Below are 12109 nucleotides of genomic sequence, written 5' to 3' on the forward strand. Positions count from 1 at the left end.
ACAAGGGTCCACAAATTCCTGCTGGTACCTTTTGCAGTGGTTCCCGAGGCAGAAGGCTCACAACTTTTGGGCAGCATAAATCTACTGTGGCACTACTGGCTGTGGTGGGGGACAGACATTGCACAGGGGTGCGAATGGCCTGAGCTGGAAATGCCCGGGTTTAGAACAGGGCCGGGACGAGCCCCTCATGGCGTTTCCCGAAATGGGGTTCCCATCTTTATCAAACTTAGAGTGACACTGATTAGCCCAATGTTTTCCTTTTTTGCATTTTGAACAAATTTCAGGCGCAACAGTTTTCTTTTTTCCCCTATCTGGCGGCCTGACTTGCTGATTTTTTCTACATTCTTTTTTAGTATGACCATGCTTCCCACAGTTAAAACAAGCTCTAGGAAATGGAGTATTTCCTTTATCCACTCTCAGTCCTTCCATTGCCTGTGCCAACAAAGTAGCTTTATGCAGATTACCTCTGATACTGTCACAGGCCTTGATATAATCAATTAAATGTGCTTTCCCTCTAATAGGTCGCAGAGCAGTCTGGCAATCCGGATTAACATTGTCAAAAGCTAATAACTGAGCTCGGGCGGCGGCCGCGGGGGACAAAGGGCGGGCGGATCAGCGGGGAGGGGGCGGGGCGCGGCCAGGCCAGGCCCGGGGGCTCCGCATGCTGCAGCTGCCCCCGGGCGCCCCCGCCGCCGCCCTCGCCGCGGAGCCGCGCGGAGCTGAGCGGGCGAGCTAACCCGAGCCAGCCGGCGGGCGTCCCGGAGGCGGCGGCGCAGGGAGGGGCCCAACGCGCGCACGTGGCCCCGGCGGCCGCCAGGCGGACAGCGGCCCGGCGGGGGGCGCGGCGTTGGCGGCCCCGGCCCCCGGGCCGGGCAGTGGCGGCCCAGGACCACGCGTCTACTTTCAGAGCCCCCCCGGGGCCGCAGGAGAGGGCCCGGGTGGCGCGGACGATGAGGGCCCAGTGAGGCGCCAAGGGAAGGTCACCGTCAAGTATGACCGCAAGGAACTACGGAAGCGCCTCAACCTAGAGGAGTGGATCCTGGAGCAGCTTACGCGCCTCTACGACTGCCAGGAAGAAGAGATCCCAGAACTGGAGATTGATGTGGATGAGCTTCTGGACATGGAGAGTGATGATGCCCGGGCTGCCAGGGTCAAGGAGCTGCTGGTTGACTGTTACAAACCCACAGAGGCCTTCATCTCTGGCCTGCTGGACAAGATCCGGGGCATGCAGAAGCTGAGCACACCCCAGAAGAAGTGAGGGTCCCCGACCCAGGCGAACGGTGGCTCCCACAGGACAATCGCTGCCCCCCGACCTCGTAGCAACAGCAATACCGGGGGACCCTGCGGCCAGGCCTGGTGCCATGAGCAGGGCTCCTCGTGCCCCTGGCCCAGGGGTCTCTTCCCCTGCCCCCTCAGTTTTCCACTTTTGGGGTTTTTTATTGTTATTAAACTGATGGGACTTTTTGTGTTTTTATATTGACTCTGCAGCGCGGGCCCGTTAATAAAGCTAGGAGATGCCTTTGGTGCAGCTAAAAAAAAAAAAAAAAAAAAAAAAAAAAAAAAAAAAAAGCTAATAACTGCAACACTATATCCTGAGCAGCCGAATCTGCAATCACCTTTTTAAGAGACTCCTGTAACTGAGCTGTAAAATCCACATACAGTTCTTTTGGTCCCTGTTTTACAACACTAAAGGGAGGATATTGTTTTCCACCTGTGTGATTTTTTCCCAAGCTCTAATGCACACCCCCCTAAGCTGTTCTATGGCATCATCCTGCATGACCACTTGTGCATCTAAACCAGCCCTGCCGCCAACCCTAAAGTTGGTCTGCAGTTATATTAATTTGAGGTTGGGTCTGGGCGTTGCAAGCAGCCTGAACAGAAGCTTCATCTGCCCACGAAGTTTTAAATTGTAAGAACTGAGCAGGAGTCAGGCAAGTTCAAGTAAAAGCATCCCAGTCAGTAGAAATCATTCCACTGGAAACAGCAACATTCTTTAACAGTCCCATTACAAAAGGAGAACCCGGTCCATACTGATTAATAGCTTGTTTAAATTATTTGAGTTATTAAAAGGAAAAGGCTCAAATGTAGTTATAATGTTTCCCTGCTGATCAGGTGGGTGTATTCTAATAGGGAACTGCCAAGCCTCTATATCACCCTCTTGTCTAGTTTGCTGAATTCCTGCCTAAATAGAACTGAGAGTGATAAGTGCAATCCTTACCCCATAGAGAAAATAATTAGAACAGGAAGGGTAGCCTATTTTTTATTAAATGGTGCTATGGTCTGAATGTTTGTGTCCCTCCAGAATTCATATGTTGACATAAAACCTTCGAGGTTCTGTCCTCTCTGCCGAGCTTCACAACTGATATTTTATTGACTACTTGGCAATTAAAAGGTGGGACATTTGGGAGGTGATTAGGTGATGAGGGCTCTCATCAGACACAGAATCTCCAGCGCTTTGATCTTGGACTCCCCAGCCTCTACAACTGTTAGCAATAAATGTCTTTGCTTATAAATAACGGTAGTCGCCCTTATCCATGGTTTCATCTTCTGTGGGGTTTCGGTAACTTGTAGTCAAAGTCAGTCCAAAAATATTACATAGAAAATTCCAGAAATAAACAATTCTTGAGTTTTAAATTGCACACTATTTTGAGTAGCGTGATGAACTCTGATACCATCCTGCTCTCTCTAGGCCAGGACATGAATCATCCCTTTGTCCTCAGTATCCACATTGTTGATACTACCTGCCCATTAAGGCCTTCTCAGTTATCAGATACACTGTTGCAGTATCACAGTGCTTGTGTTCAAGTCACTCTTATTTTACTTCATAATGGCCCCAAAGCACAAAAGCAGCGGTGCTGGTGATTTGGATCTGCCAAAGAGAAACTGTAAAATGCTTTTTTTAAGTGAAAACGTGAAAATTTCTTGATTTAGAAAGGAAAGAAACCAAACCTATATTCTGAGGTTGCTAAGATCTATGGTAAGAATAAATCTTTTATCCATGAAACTATTGAGGAAAAGGAAATGTGTGCATAGTATATAGAGGGTTCAGTAATATCTGTGGTTTCAGGCATCCACTAGAGGTCTTGGAATGTATCCCCCAAGGATAAGAAAGGACTACTATACCCAGCCTAAGGTATAACTGTCTCTCAGTATGGTTGGGGAACTGGTTCCCGGATACCTGACGCCAAAATCTGCAGATGCTCAAGTCCCTGATAAAAAGTGGTGTAATATTTGCATATAACTAACTGATGCATACCCTCCCATATCCTTTCAATCATGTTTATATTATTCAGAATATCTAATACAATTCCTACATATCACTTCATTCACATGGCTTCAATGTAGTACTTGGCATGCAGCAAATTCAAGTTTTGCTTTTTGGAAACTTGTGTAATTTTTTTCTCCCAAATTTTTGATCCAACGTTGGTTGATGTCAACCAACCACAGATGTCAAACCCAAACGGCCAACTGTATTTTGTTATAGCAGCCAGAAAGAACTAAGTCCCTGAGTGTGATGGTCAGTTTTTTTTGTGTCAACTTGGTTAGGCTACATTCCCAAGTCATTAGTCAAACACTAATCTAGATGCTGCTGTAAAGGTATTTTGTGGATGTGATTAAAGTCCATCCCTCCTAAAGTGAACTGATGTTCACTTTAAGGAAGGGAGATTATCCTAGATAATCTGGGTGGGCCCGATTCAATCAGTTGAACGCCATAAGACAGAGCTGGGCTTCCCTGAAGAAATTCCTCCGGTGAACAATAGCCCTTGTATGAGAGTTCCAGCATAGTGTACAGATTTTGGACTTGCTTAGCTGGAGCCCCACAATCATATAAGCCAATTCCTTACAATAAACCTCTTGATATACATCTACTACTACTTCTGTTTCTCTGGTTGAAAACTGAGTATGTGACATCTGAGAGATAAAGGGTCAGAAGGTGTTAGGGTGGGGGCAAGTGGAAGCGGTTGGGGGTGGAGAGTCAGCTTTGCTTTTTTGGAGAATAAGTGTGTGATCGAACACACAGAAAGAGGAAGAGGAACACGAAATGAGAGAAGAGAGAAGTAGGCAGGGGCTGGATGTAGCTCAGAGATAGGTTTTGGAAAGCAGTGTGGATTTTAAGAGGAAGGGGAAATCAAATAACTGAATTTGGCTCTTATTTATTTTTCCATTTTTTAAAAAAATACATTATAGAAAAAAATATAGAGATGGGATCTTGCTGTGTTGACCAGGCTGGTCTCCAACTCCTGGCCTCAAGCGATACTCCCATCTCGGCCCCTCAAAGTGCTGGGATTAATTACAGGTGTGAGCCACGCGCCCGGCCTCAATTTGTCTTTTAGAGGATGATTTTGACTACAGGAGAACTACTTGGATCAGGGTTGGGGGGGTGAGATGAGGGAGTGTGATTTCAGAGGCCAAGTATGGAAGGAGCGAACAATTGAGAGAGACACATCAGCTGAGATTAGATTACAGAGGTGGTCGGGTTGACAGGGTAAAGTGTAAGCATGAGACCCAAGCTAGGACAAGCAGAACTTGCAGGTCTATTACAGATGTAGGGGTGAGAAGTGCCAGGGTGACTCTCGAGTGTCTGGCTTGAGCAACTGGGCAAATGGTGTGGATCAAAAAAGCAGCAGGTTGGAGGGAGGACGGGAGTGTTAATCGAAGTTCTGGAAGTTTTAGGTTCCATACGACTCTGAGTGGCGATGTCAATCAGTCAACCGAATATCAGGTGTGAAGATCGGCAGAGCGGGCAGAACCAGAGACATTCATTACAGAGCAAGCAGGTGGAGGGCACTTAACCTACAGGAAGGATAGAGAGAGAAAAGGGCCAGGAAAAGTCCTAATGTGTAGAGAAAGGCAGAGGCTGAAAAGAAGCAACGGTGAGGTCAGAGGAATATCTTTAGGGTGTGATCACGCCTACGCAAGTGGGTAAAATGAGGGCATAATGACGCGCACTGGATTGCAATAAACAGCTTTTATTCTTTTATCAGAGATAGTATCTAGCTTTGTAGCCCAGGCTGCAGTGCAGTAGCATGCTCACAGCTCGCTGGAGTGCAGTGGCATGCTCATAGCTCGCTGCAGCTTCATTGGGCTCAGGCGATCCTCTCGAGTAACTAGGGGTACAGGCGCAGGTCATTGTGACAGGCTTTTTCTTTTTTTTTTTTTTTTAGGAAGAGAGGGTCTCACTATGTTACCCAGGCTGGTCTCGCAGTCTCGCACTCCTGGCCTCGAGCGATCCTCCTGCCTCGGCCTTTCGGCCTCCCAAAGTGCTGGCCTGTGTCCAGCCTATGGCTGTTCCAAATTAGGGTCTACGGCCCCGCCCCGCGGCCACGCACAGTACTGTGCACCCAGCCTCGACGCTAACAACAGCCGCAAGCTTCCCTGGCCCCGCCCCGCAGAGTCCTCGCCCCACCCCGGCTCCACCCCTTTCCCAACCCTGCCAGGCGCTCCAATCGCGTGTGGAATTATCGCTCTACCCAGGCGGTGGTGTAGATCTCCGCTCCAATTGGGGCCGTACCATGGCGGAGAAGACTCAAAAGAGGTGGGTCTGCTGCTTGAGAAAAGCCCTTTCTCAGCTTTGCGTAGGGGTGGAACCTGTTCCTGGTCGCCAATGGTGGCGACTCAGAGGGTGTCTCATCCTGGGCCTTCGGGCTGAAGGTACCTCAAGCCCAGAACTGGCGTCCACTGAGGGAGGGGGCTACGGAGTGGGGGCGGGGAGGGCTGAGAAGGGACGCGGAGTCACCGCCTGGAAGGTTTTTGTTCCTGTCTGTCCTTCCCTCCCCGCAGGCGCCTGCGCAGAGGGGGTCTCCCGGCGGGGCTGCGAGGGGAGGGTGACGTCAGCTTTTTCCTGCGGCGCGGGGGGAGGCCGGCTCCCTTCTCCCGCATAATCGGCGGTGCTTGGGGCGGCTGTACCCCACGGCTTGGCGCTGGATTCTCTGCTGCATGTTGCGAGACCCCCACGCCAGTGCTGGCCGCACCCCAGGCCCTTCCTGTCTCTGGAGGGTGGTGTGTGTAAAGGGATTTATGGTCGCTGTCAGAAAGGGGGCCGCGCCTCGAACTGTGACACACACGCACGCACACACACACTATATATTAAGATGCAGGGAGTACATGCGCAGATTTGTTGCACAGATATATTGCGTAATGGTGAAGTTTGGGCTTCTAGTGTACTTATCACCCAAATATAGTGAACGTTGTACCCGATGGGTAATTTTTCAGCCCTCACACCCCTCCTACCCTCGCTGCTTTTAGAGTACCCAGTGTCTGTTCAGTTTCCCTCTTTATGTTTCTGTGTACTCATTTTAGCTCCAACTTAAAAGTGAGAACATGTGCATTTGATTTTGTTTCTGAGTTATTTCATACCGTAATGGCCTCCAGTTCCATCCATGTTGTTGCAAAAGACATGATTCCTTTCTTTTTTATGGCTCTGTAGTATTCCATCGTATAGATACACATTTCCTTTATCCAGTCATCCGTTGATGAACACTTAGGTTGATTCCATACTTTGCTATTGTGAGTAGTACAGTGATAATCAAAGGAGTTTAATTGTCTTTAGTACGATGGTTTTCTCTGAGTAGATTCTGGGTCGAATGGTAGTTCCATTTGGATTGGTAGTTCTGTATGAATTGCTGGGTCCAATGGTACTTCTGTCTTTAGTCCTTTGAGAAGTCACCATACTATTTTCTTTCTTTTTTTTTTTTTTTTTTTTTTTTTGAGACGGAGTCTGGCTGTGTCGCCCAGGCTGGAGTGCAGTGGCGCGATCTCGGCTCACTGCAAGCTCCGCCTCTCGGGTTCATGCCATTCTCCCGTCTCAGCCTCCGAGTAGCTGGGACTACAGGCGCCCGCCACCACGCCCGGCTAATTTTTTGTATTTTTAGTAGAGACGGGGTTTCACCATGTTAGCCAAGATGGTCTCGATCTCCTGACCTCGTGATCCGCCCGCCTCGGCCTCCCAAAGTGCTGGGATTACAGGCTTGAGCCACCGCGCCCTTCCCATACTATTTTAAATAGATGAACTAATTTACATTCTCACCAATAGTGTATAAGGTTAGAACTGTGACATTTTCTGCCAGGCGTGGAGTGGACAAGCTCCTTTGTAAACATGTGAGGACGGCAATTTTGGCTTCTTCTCCGGTAGTCTTCATTGCTGGGGTCTGTTGGTGGCTGTTGGTGGCTGGGATGACACAAGTGCAAAAGTAAAGCCATTTCGAACAGCAGCAGTGTTGAGCTCCCTCTGCTGACTCTTTTTGAAAAAGAAAACTGACATTGTTTCTGGTGCCATAAATTAAAATTTAGATTTTTCTTCCATTTAAGCAGATACTCTATAATTTTTTTTTCGTAAGCTAAAGAGGAACAGATGTGTTATAAATATTATGTGCAGTAGATAGTAGCTTACAGTGAAGATGAAGGTATTGTTGACTTGTTACTTTAACAGATCTGAGGTTAAGTCTTGCCCTCCCATCTGCCGACTCACCTCTCTGCTCCCACCACTCCGAGACACAGAGGGGTCCTTGCAGAGATATTGGGACCACGTTTTAGTTGGCCTAGTTGTGAATTAATTCTTCCCTGCCCCACTGAGAAGTGTGCTGATTGTGATGCAAGCATTACCTGGAATCTCTCCCTTGGGCGTAAAACTGAAGGCAGGGGGCACTTGTGAGTCTCTCCTACTCTCAGTTGCCCAGGACAAGTTAAATGTTAGATAATGCTCTTTTCGTAATGAGAAGGAAGCTGAGGAAATGGAAAATTGCAATGAGAAATAAGGTCTAAAACAAGAGACATTTTATAGAGGCTAATTTATTTGACCAGGGCTTAATAAAACTGCATATTTTACCATAAAAACCCACTTTAAATGAAAAGTATCAGAGAAATGACATTTACAGATGGTGATACATTCAAGGACAGTGTCATTCATTTATCATGGAAAAACATCTGGAGTGACAGGATGTTTCCAGAAAACTTTCAACTAGAAGAGAGATGACTGATTTCAGGACAGTAATGCCCCAGGAATGAACTCTGCTCCAAGAAATTTCTAGTCTCTGAATTTCAGTTTTTTCTGTAATATGAGAGGGTTAGACCAGATGATTTTCTGCTTTTACTAAAAGTTTTCTTTCTTTTACTTTCTTCTAATTTCTTTCTTCTAATCTTACTAAAATCTTTCTTCTCCAATACAGTAGGAGGGCTACATATTTTCTGTTATTTCAGCAGATTGACTTTTTTTTTTTTTTTTTTTTTTTGAGACAGTCGCTCAGGTTGGAGTGCAGTGAAAGCTTTGCACCATGCCTGGTTCCTTTTTTTTTTTTTTTTTTTTTTTTTTGAGATGGAGTCTCACTCTGTTGCACAGGCTAGAGTGCAGTGACGCAGTCTCAGCTCACTGCAACCTTTGCCTCCCGGGTTCAAGCAATCATCCTGCCTCAGCCTCCCGAGTAGCTGGGACTACAGGTGCCCACCACCACACCTGGCCAATTTTTGTATTTTTAGTACAGACGGGGTTTCACCATGTTGGCCAGGCTGGTCTCGAACTCCTGACCTCAAGGAATATGCCCACCTCGGCCTCCCAAAGTGCTGGATTACAGGCATGAGCCACTGCACCTGGCCCAGATTGACTCTTGACAGGCTGTATCACCCAGAAGGACCATTGGTACGATTTCATTGACTTATGCCTTGTAAAAAGTCAGAGCCTGACAAAATGATGGAAACAGCTGGAGCTGTGTCTATTCTCAAAACCATTTCTTGAAGATAGACTCAGGGATTATTAGTGTTTTCTATTTAATACATTATTTTTTTCTTTACTTAGATCTTTAAAAATACCCTGCGGTGTGAAGGTTTGTCCACCCTAAATTGTGAAAGAAAAATTTGTGTGTGTCTTTTTTTTTTTTTAGTTCATCACACTAGTAGGGAAATTGGTACAATCTGAAAAATAGTTTTCATCTTACTTTGCCTGTATTTTAGGGAATACTTTGGGGTAAGATTCTGGCATAGAAATGATGGAGAGACATGTTAATGAAAGAATCTTTACCCTTCTGACTCTCACAGCTATATTTTTAGAACTCTTTTGTGAGCTTCAAAATCTGTATTTTCAATTACTTATTGGGCATATCTGGTGACTATTCCATAGATACCTCAGACTGAGTTAATCTAAAATTTAGCCAAATGACTTTTTTCTCTGAAATCTGCCCCTCCTCCCATAGGCTATTCTCAGATGGTGCCATTAGTTTTCCAGATCAGAAACCTAGAGGCTTTGACTTTGCTCCTTGGCTCCTGACTTTTGGTTAGTTTTTTCTTTTCTTTTTTCTTTTTTTCTTTCTTTCTTTTTTTTTTTTTTTTATTTGAGACAGGGTTTCACTCCATCACCCAGGCTGGAGTACAGTGGTGCGATCTCGGCTCACTGCAACCTCTACCTCCTGGGCTCAAGCAGTCCTCCCGCCTCAGCCCCCAAAGGTAGCTGGGAGTACAGGTGTAAGCCACCATACCCAGCTAAGTTTTGTATTTTTTGTAGAGATTGGGTTTTACCATGTGACCCAGGCTGGTTTGGGTTGTTTTTCTGGCATAAATGAAGCTGAGTCAGAGCGAGTCAGAGCAGCTGATTTTGAGCCCTGGAATTTGAGTTTCCCTCTCCATCAGAAATCATCACTTCCCAGGAAGGGGACAGGATGGCACCAGTTTCCTTATTTCACTCCATGCCCCTCACCCCCATCCTTCTGTAGTTGATATGGTTTGGCTGTGTCACCACCCAAATCTCATTTTGAATTGTAGTTCCCATAATTCCCACATGTTGTGGGAGGGACCAGGTGGCGATAATTGAATCATGGGGGCCGTTTCCCCCATCCTGTTCTCATGATAGTGAGTGAGTTCTCACAAGATCTAATGGTTTTATAAGGGACTTCTTTCTTCACTGGGCACTCATTCTCCTCCCTGCCACCATGTGAAGAAGGACGTGTTTGCTTCCCCTTTTGCCATGGTTGTAGGTTTCCTGAGGCCTCCCCAGCCATGCTGAACTGTGAGTCAATTAAACCTCTTTCCTTTATAAATTACCCAGTCTCAGATATGTCTTTATTAACAGTGTGAGAACAGACTAATACACTAGTCAAACTTATTTCCCCTCCACAGAGAAGAAAGCAAATACAGTTTGCTCTTTATATCCATCCACATCCATGGATTCAACCAACCTCAGATTGAAAATAGGAAAAAAAAAATTGTGTCTGTAAACAATACAGTATAACTATTTTCATAGCATTTTCATTATATTAGGTATTGTAAATTATCTAGAAATGACAAAGTATGAGAGGATGTGTATAGGCTTTATGCAAATATTGCAGCATTTTATATCAGAGACTTGAACATCTGAGGATTGGTCTGGGAACCAATCTCCCAGATACTGGATACTGAGGGATGTGACTATACACACTTTATGGTCCTTGGGGCCTGTAACAAGGAATGGAAAGTACCTACCTTCAACGTTGCCTAGAAACCAGATTTTTATTAAATGTGTTTGTTGCCAAGTCTTGTTTCTATTTCCTAGACATACCTGCAGCTTCTCCTATGTGCTACCAGTGCATTTGATATGGTTTGGCCCTGTGTCCCCACTCAAATCTCATCTTGAATTATAATGCCCACCTGTTGAGGAAGGGACGCGTAATCCGAGTGATTGGATTATGGGAGTGGTTTCCCCCATGCTGTTCTCATGATAGTGAGTGAATTCTCACAAGACCTGATGGTTTTATAAATGGTAGTTTTCCCTGCCCTCTCACTGTCTCTCTGTCCTGCTGCCTTGTGAAGAAGGTGCCTGCTTCCCCTTTACCTTCCGCCATGATTGTAAGTTTCCTGAGGCCTCCCCAGTCATGTGGAACTGTGAGTCAATTAAACCTCTTTCCTTTATAAATCACCCAGTCTCAGGGAAGTTCTGTATAGCAGTGTGAAAACGGACTAATACAGCATTTCAGGCCTGCATTATCTCTGTAGGATTAGACCAGCTGCCTCCCTGACCCCCACCACCGCCAAGTACTTCTTCATACAAGTGTCAATTATCTGCATACCATTTTGTGACATTGTTGGCTTGGGAATGGGAATCCTTCAGTGACTTCTTGCCTACAGTTGCAAATTCAAATCCCTTGTCATGGTGTACAAGCTTGTTAATGGGCTGGTCCTGCTTTTCCTCTCAGCCTTACCTGCTCCCTTTCTCTTCATGACTTTCGTGCTTCTACTCATTCAGTGATGTCCAACCTGGGAGAGGGAAGAGGTTTTTACTTTGTTACTTACTAGTCTCTGCTTAGATGTATGCATATGGTATTTCAACATAGATAGAACAGGTAAAATCGTGTTTTAATATTTTTACATAAGTGTTCTTGCACAAACATTTACACCTTTCTTTTCTTTTCTTTTTTTTTTTTTTAGATGGAGTCTTGCTCTGTCGCCCAGGCTGAAGTGCAGTGGCGCTACCTCGGCTCATGGCAAGCTGCGCCTCCTGGGGTCATGCCATTTTCCTGCCTTAGCCTCCCCAGTAGCTGGGACTCTAGGCGCCCACTACCATGCCCGGCTAATTTTTGTATTTTTAATAGAGACGGAGTTTCGCCATGTTGGCCAGGTTGGTTGGTCTCAAACTCCTGACCTCAGGTGATCCACCCACCTTGACCTCCCAAAGTCCTGGAATTACAGGTATGAGCCACCATGCCCAGCCCAAAGTGGAACAATTGGAAATCAAAATTTTGAAAAATCCAAACAAAATTACAAAGACAAAATATCTAAAATGTTAGTGTTATTTCATAGTAGCTGAGAGCAGATTTAACACCATGAATGTCATTGCCATTTAGAAAAATTCTTTTCTTGCCGGGCGCGGTGGCTCACGCCTGTAATCCCAGCACTTTGGGAGGCCGAGGTGGGCGGATCACGAGGTCAGGAGATCGAGACCATCCTGGCTAACACAGTGAAACCCTATCTCTACTAAAAATACAAAAAAATTAGCTGGGCGTAGCGGCGGGCACCTGTAGTCCCAGCTACTCAGGAGGCTGAGGCAGGAGAATGGCGTGAACCCGGGAGGCGGAGCTTGCAGCGAGCCGAGATCGCGCCACTGCACTCCAGCCTGGGGGCAGAGCAAGACTCCGTCTCAAAAAAAAAAAAA

General features: G+C 46.2%; 1 protein-coding gene and 1 pseudogene across 2 annotated transcripts in view; both read left to right on the forward strand.

Annotated features, from left to right (window-relative positions):
- The first annotated feature begins 622 nt into the window (after positions 1-622).
- LOC115899624 lies at positions 623-1528 on the forward strand (annotated as a pseudogene). The gene has a single exon (XR_004059247.1). The product of XR_004059247.1 is annotated as a protein phosphatase 1 regulatory subunit 14B pseudogene (transcript).
- A 3898-nt stretch (positions 1529-5426) lies between these two features.
- DCTN6 (dynactin subunit 6) overlaps positions 5427-12109 on the forward strand; it is a 28732-nt gene continuing 22049 nt past the window's right edge. Inside the window, exon 1 of the mRNA XM_010370888.2 lies at positions 5427-5536. Coding sequence (XP_010369190.1) covers positions 5514-5536 — 23 coding nt within the window. The 5' untranslated portion in view covers positions 5427-5513. The remainder of the gene's footprint in view (positions 5537-12109) is intronic.

Source organism: Rhinopithecus roxellana, chromosome 9, assembly GCF_007565055.1.
Source record: "Rhinopithecus roxellana isolate Shanxi Qingling chromosome 9, ASM756505v1, whole genome shotgun sequence".
NCBI classification, from domain to species: domain Eukaryota; kingdom Metazoa; phylum Chordata; class Mammalia; order Primates; family Cercopithecidae; genus Rhinopithecus; species Rhinopithecus roxellana.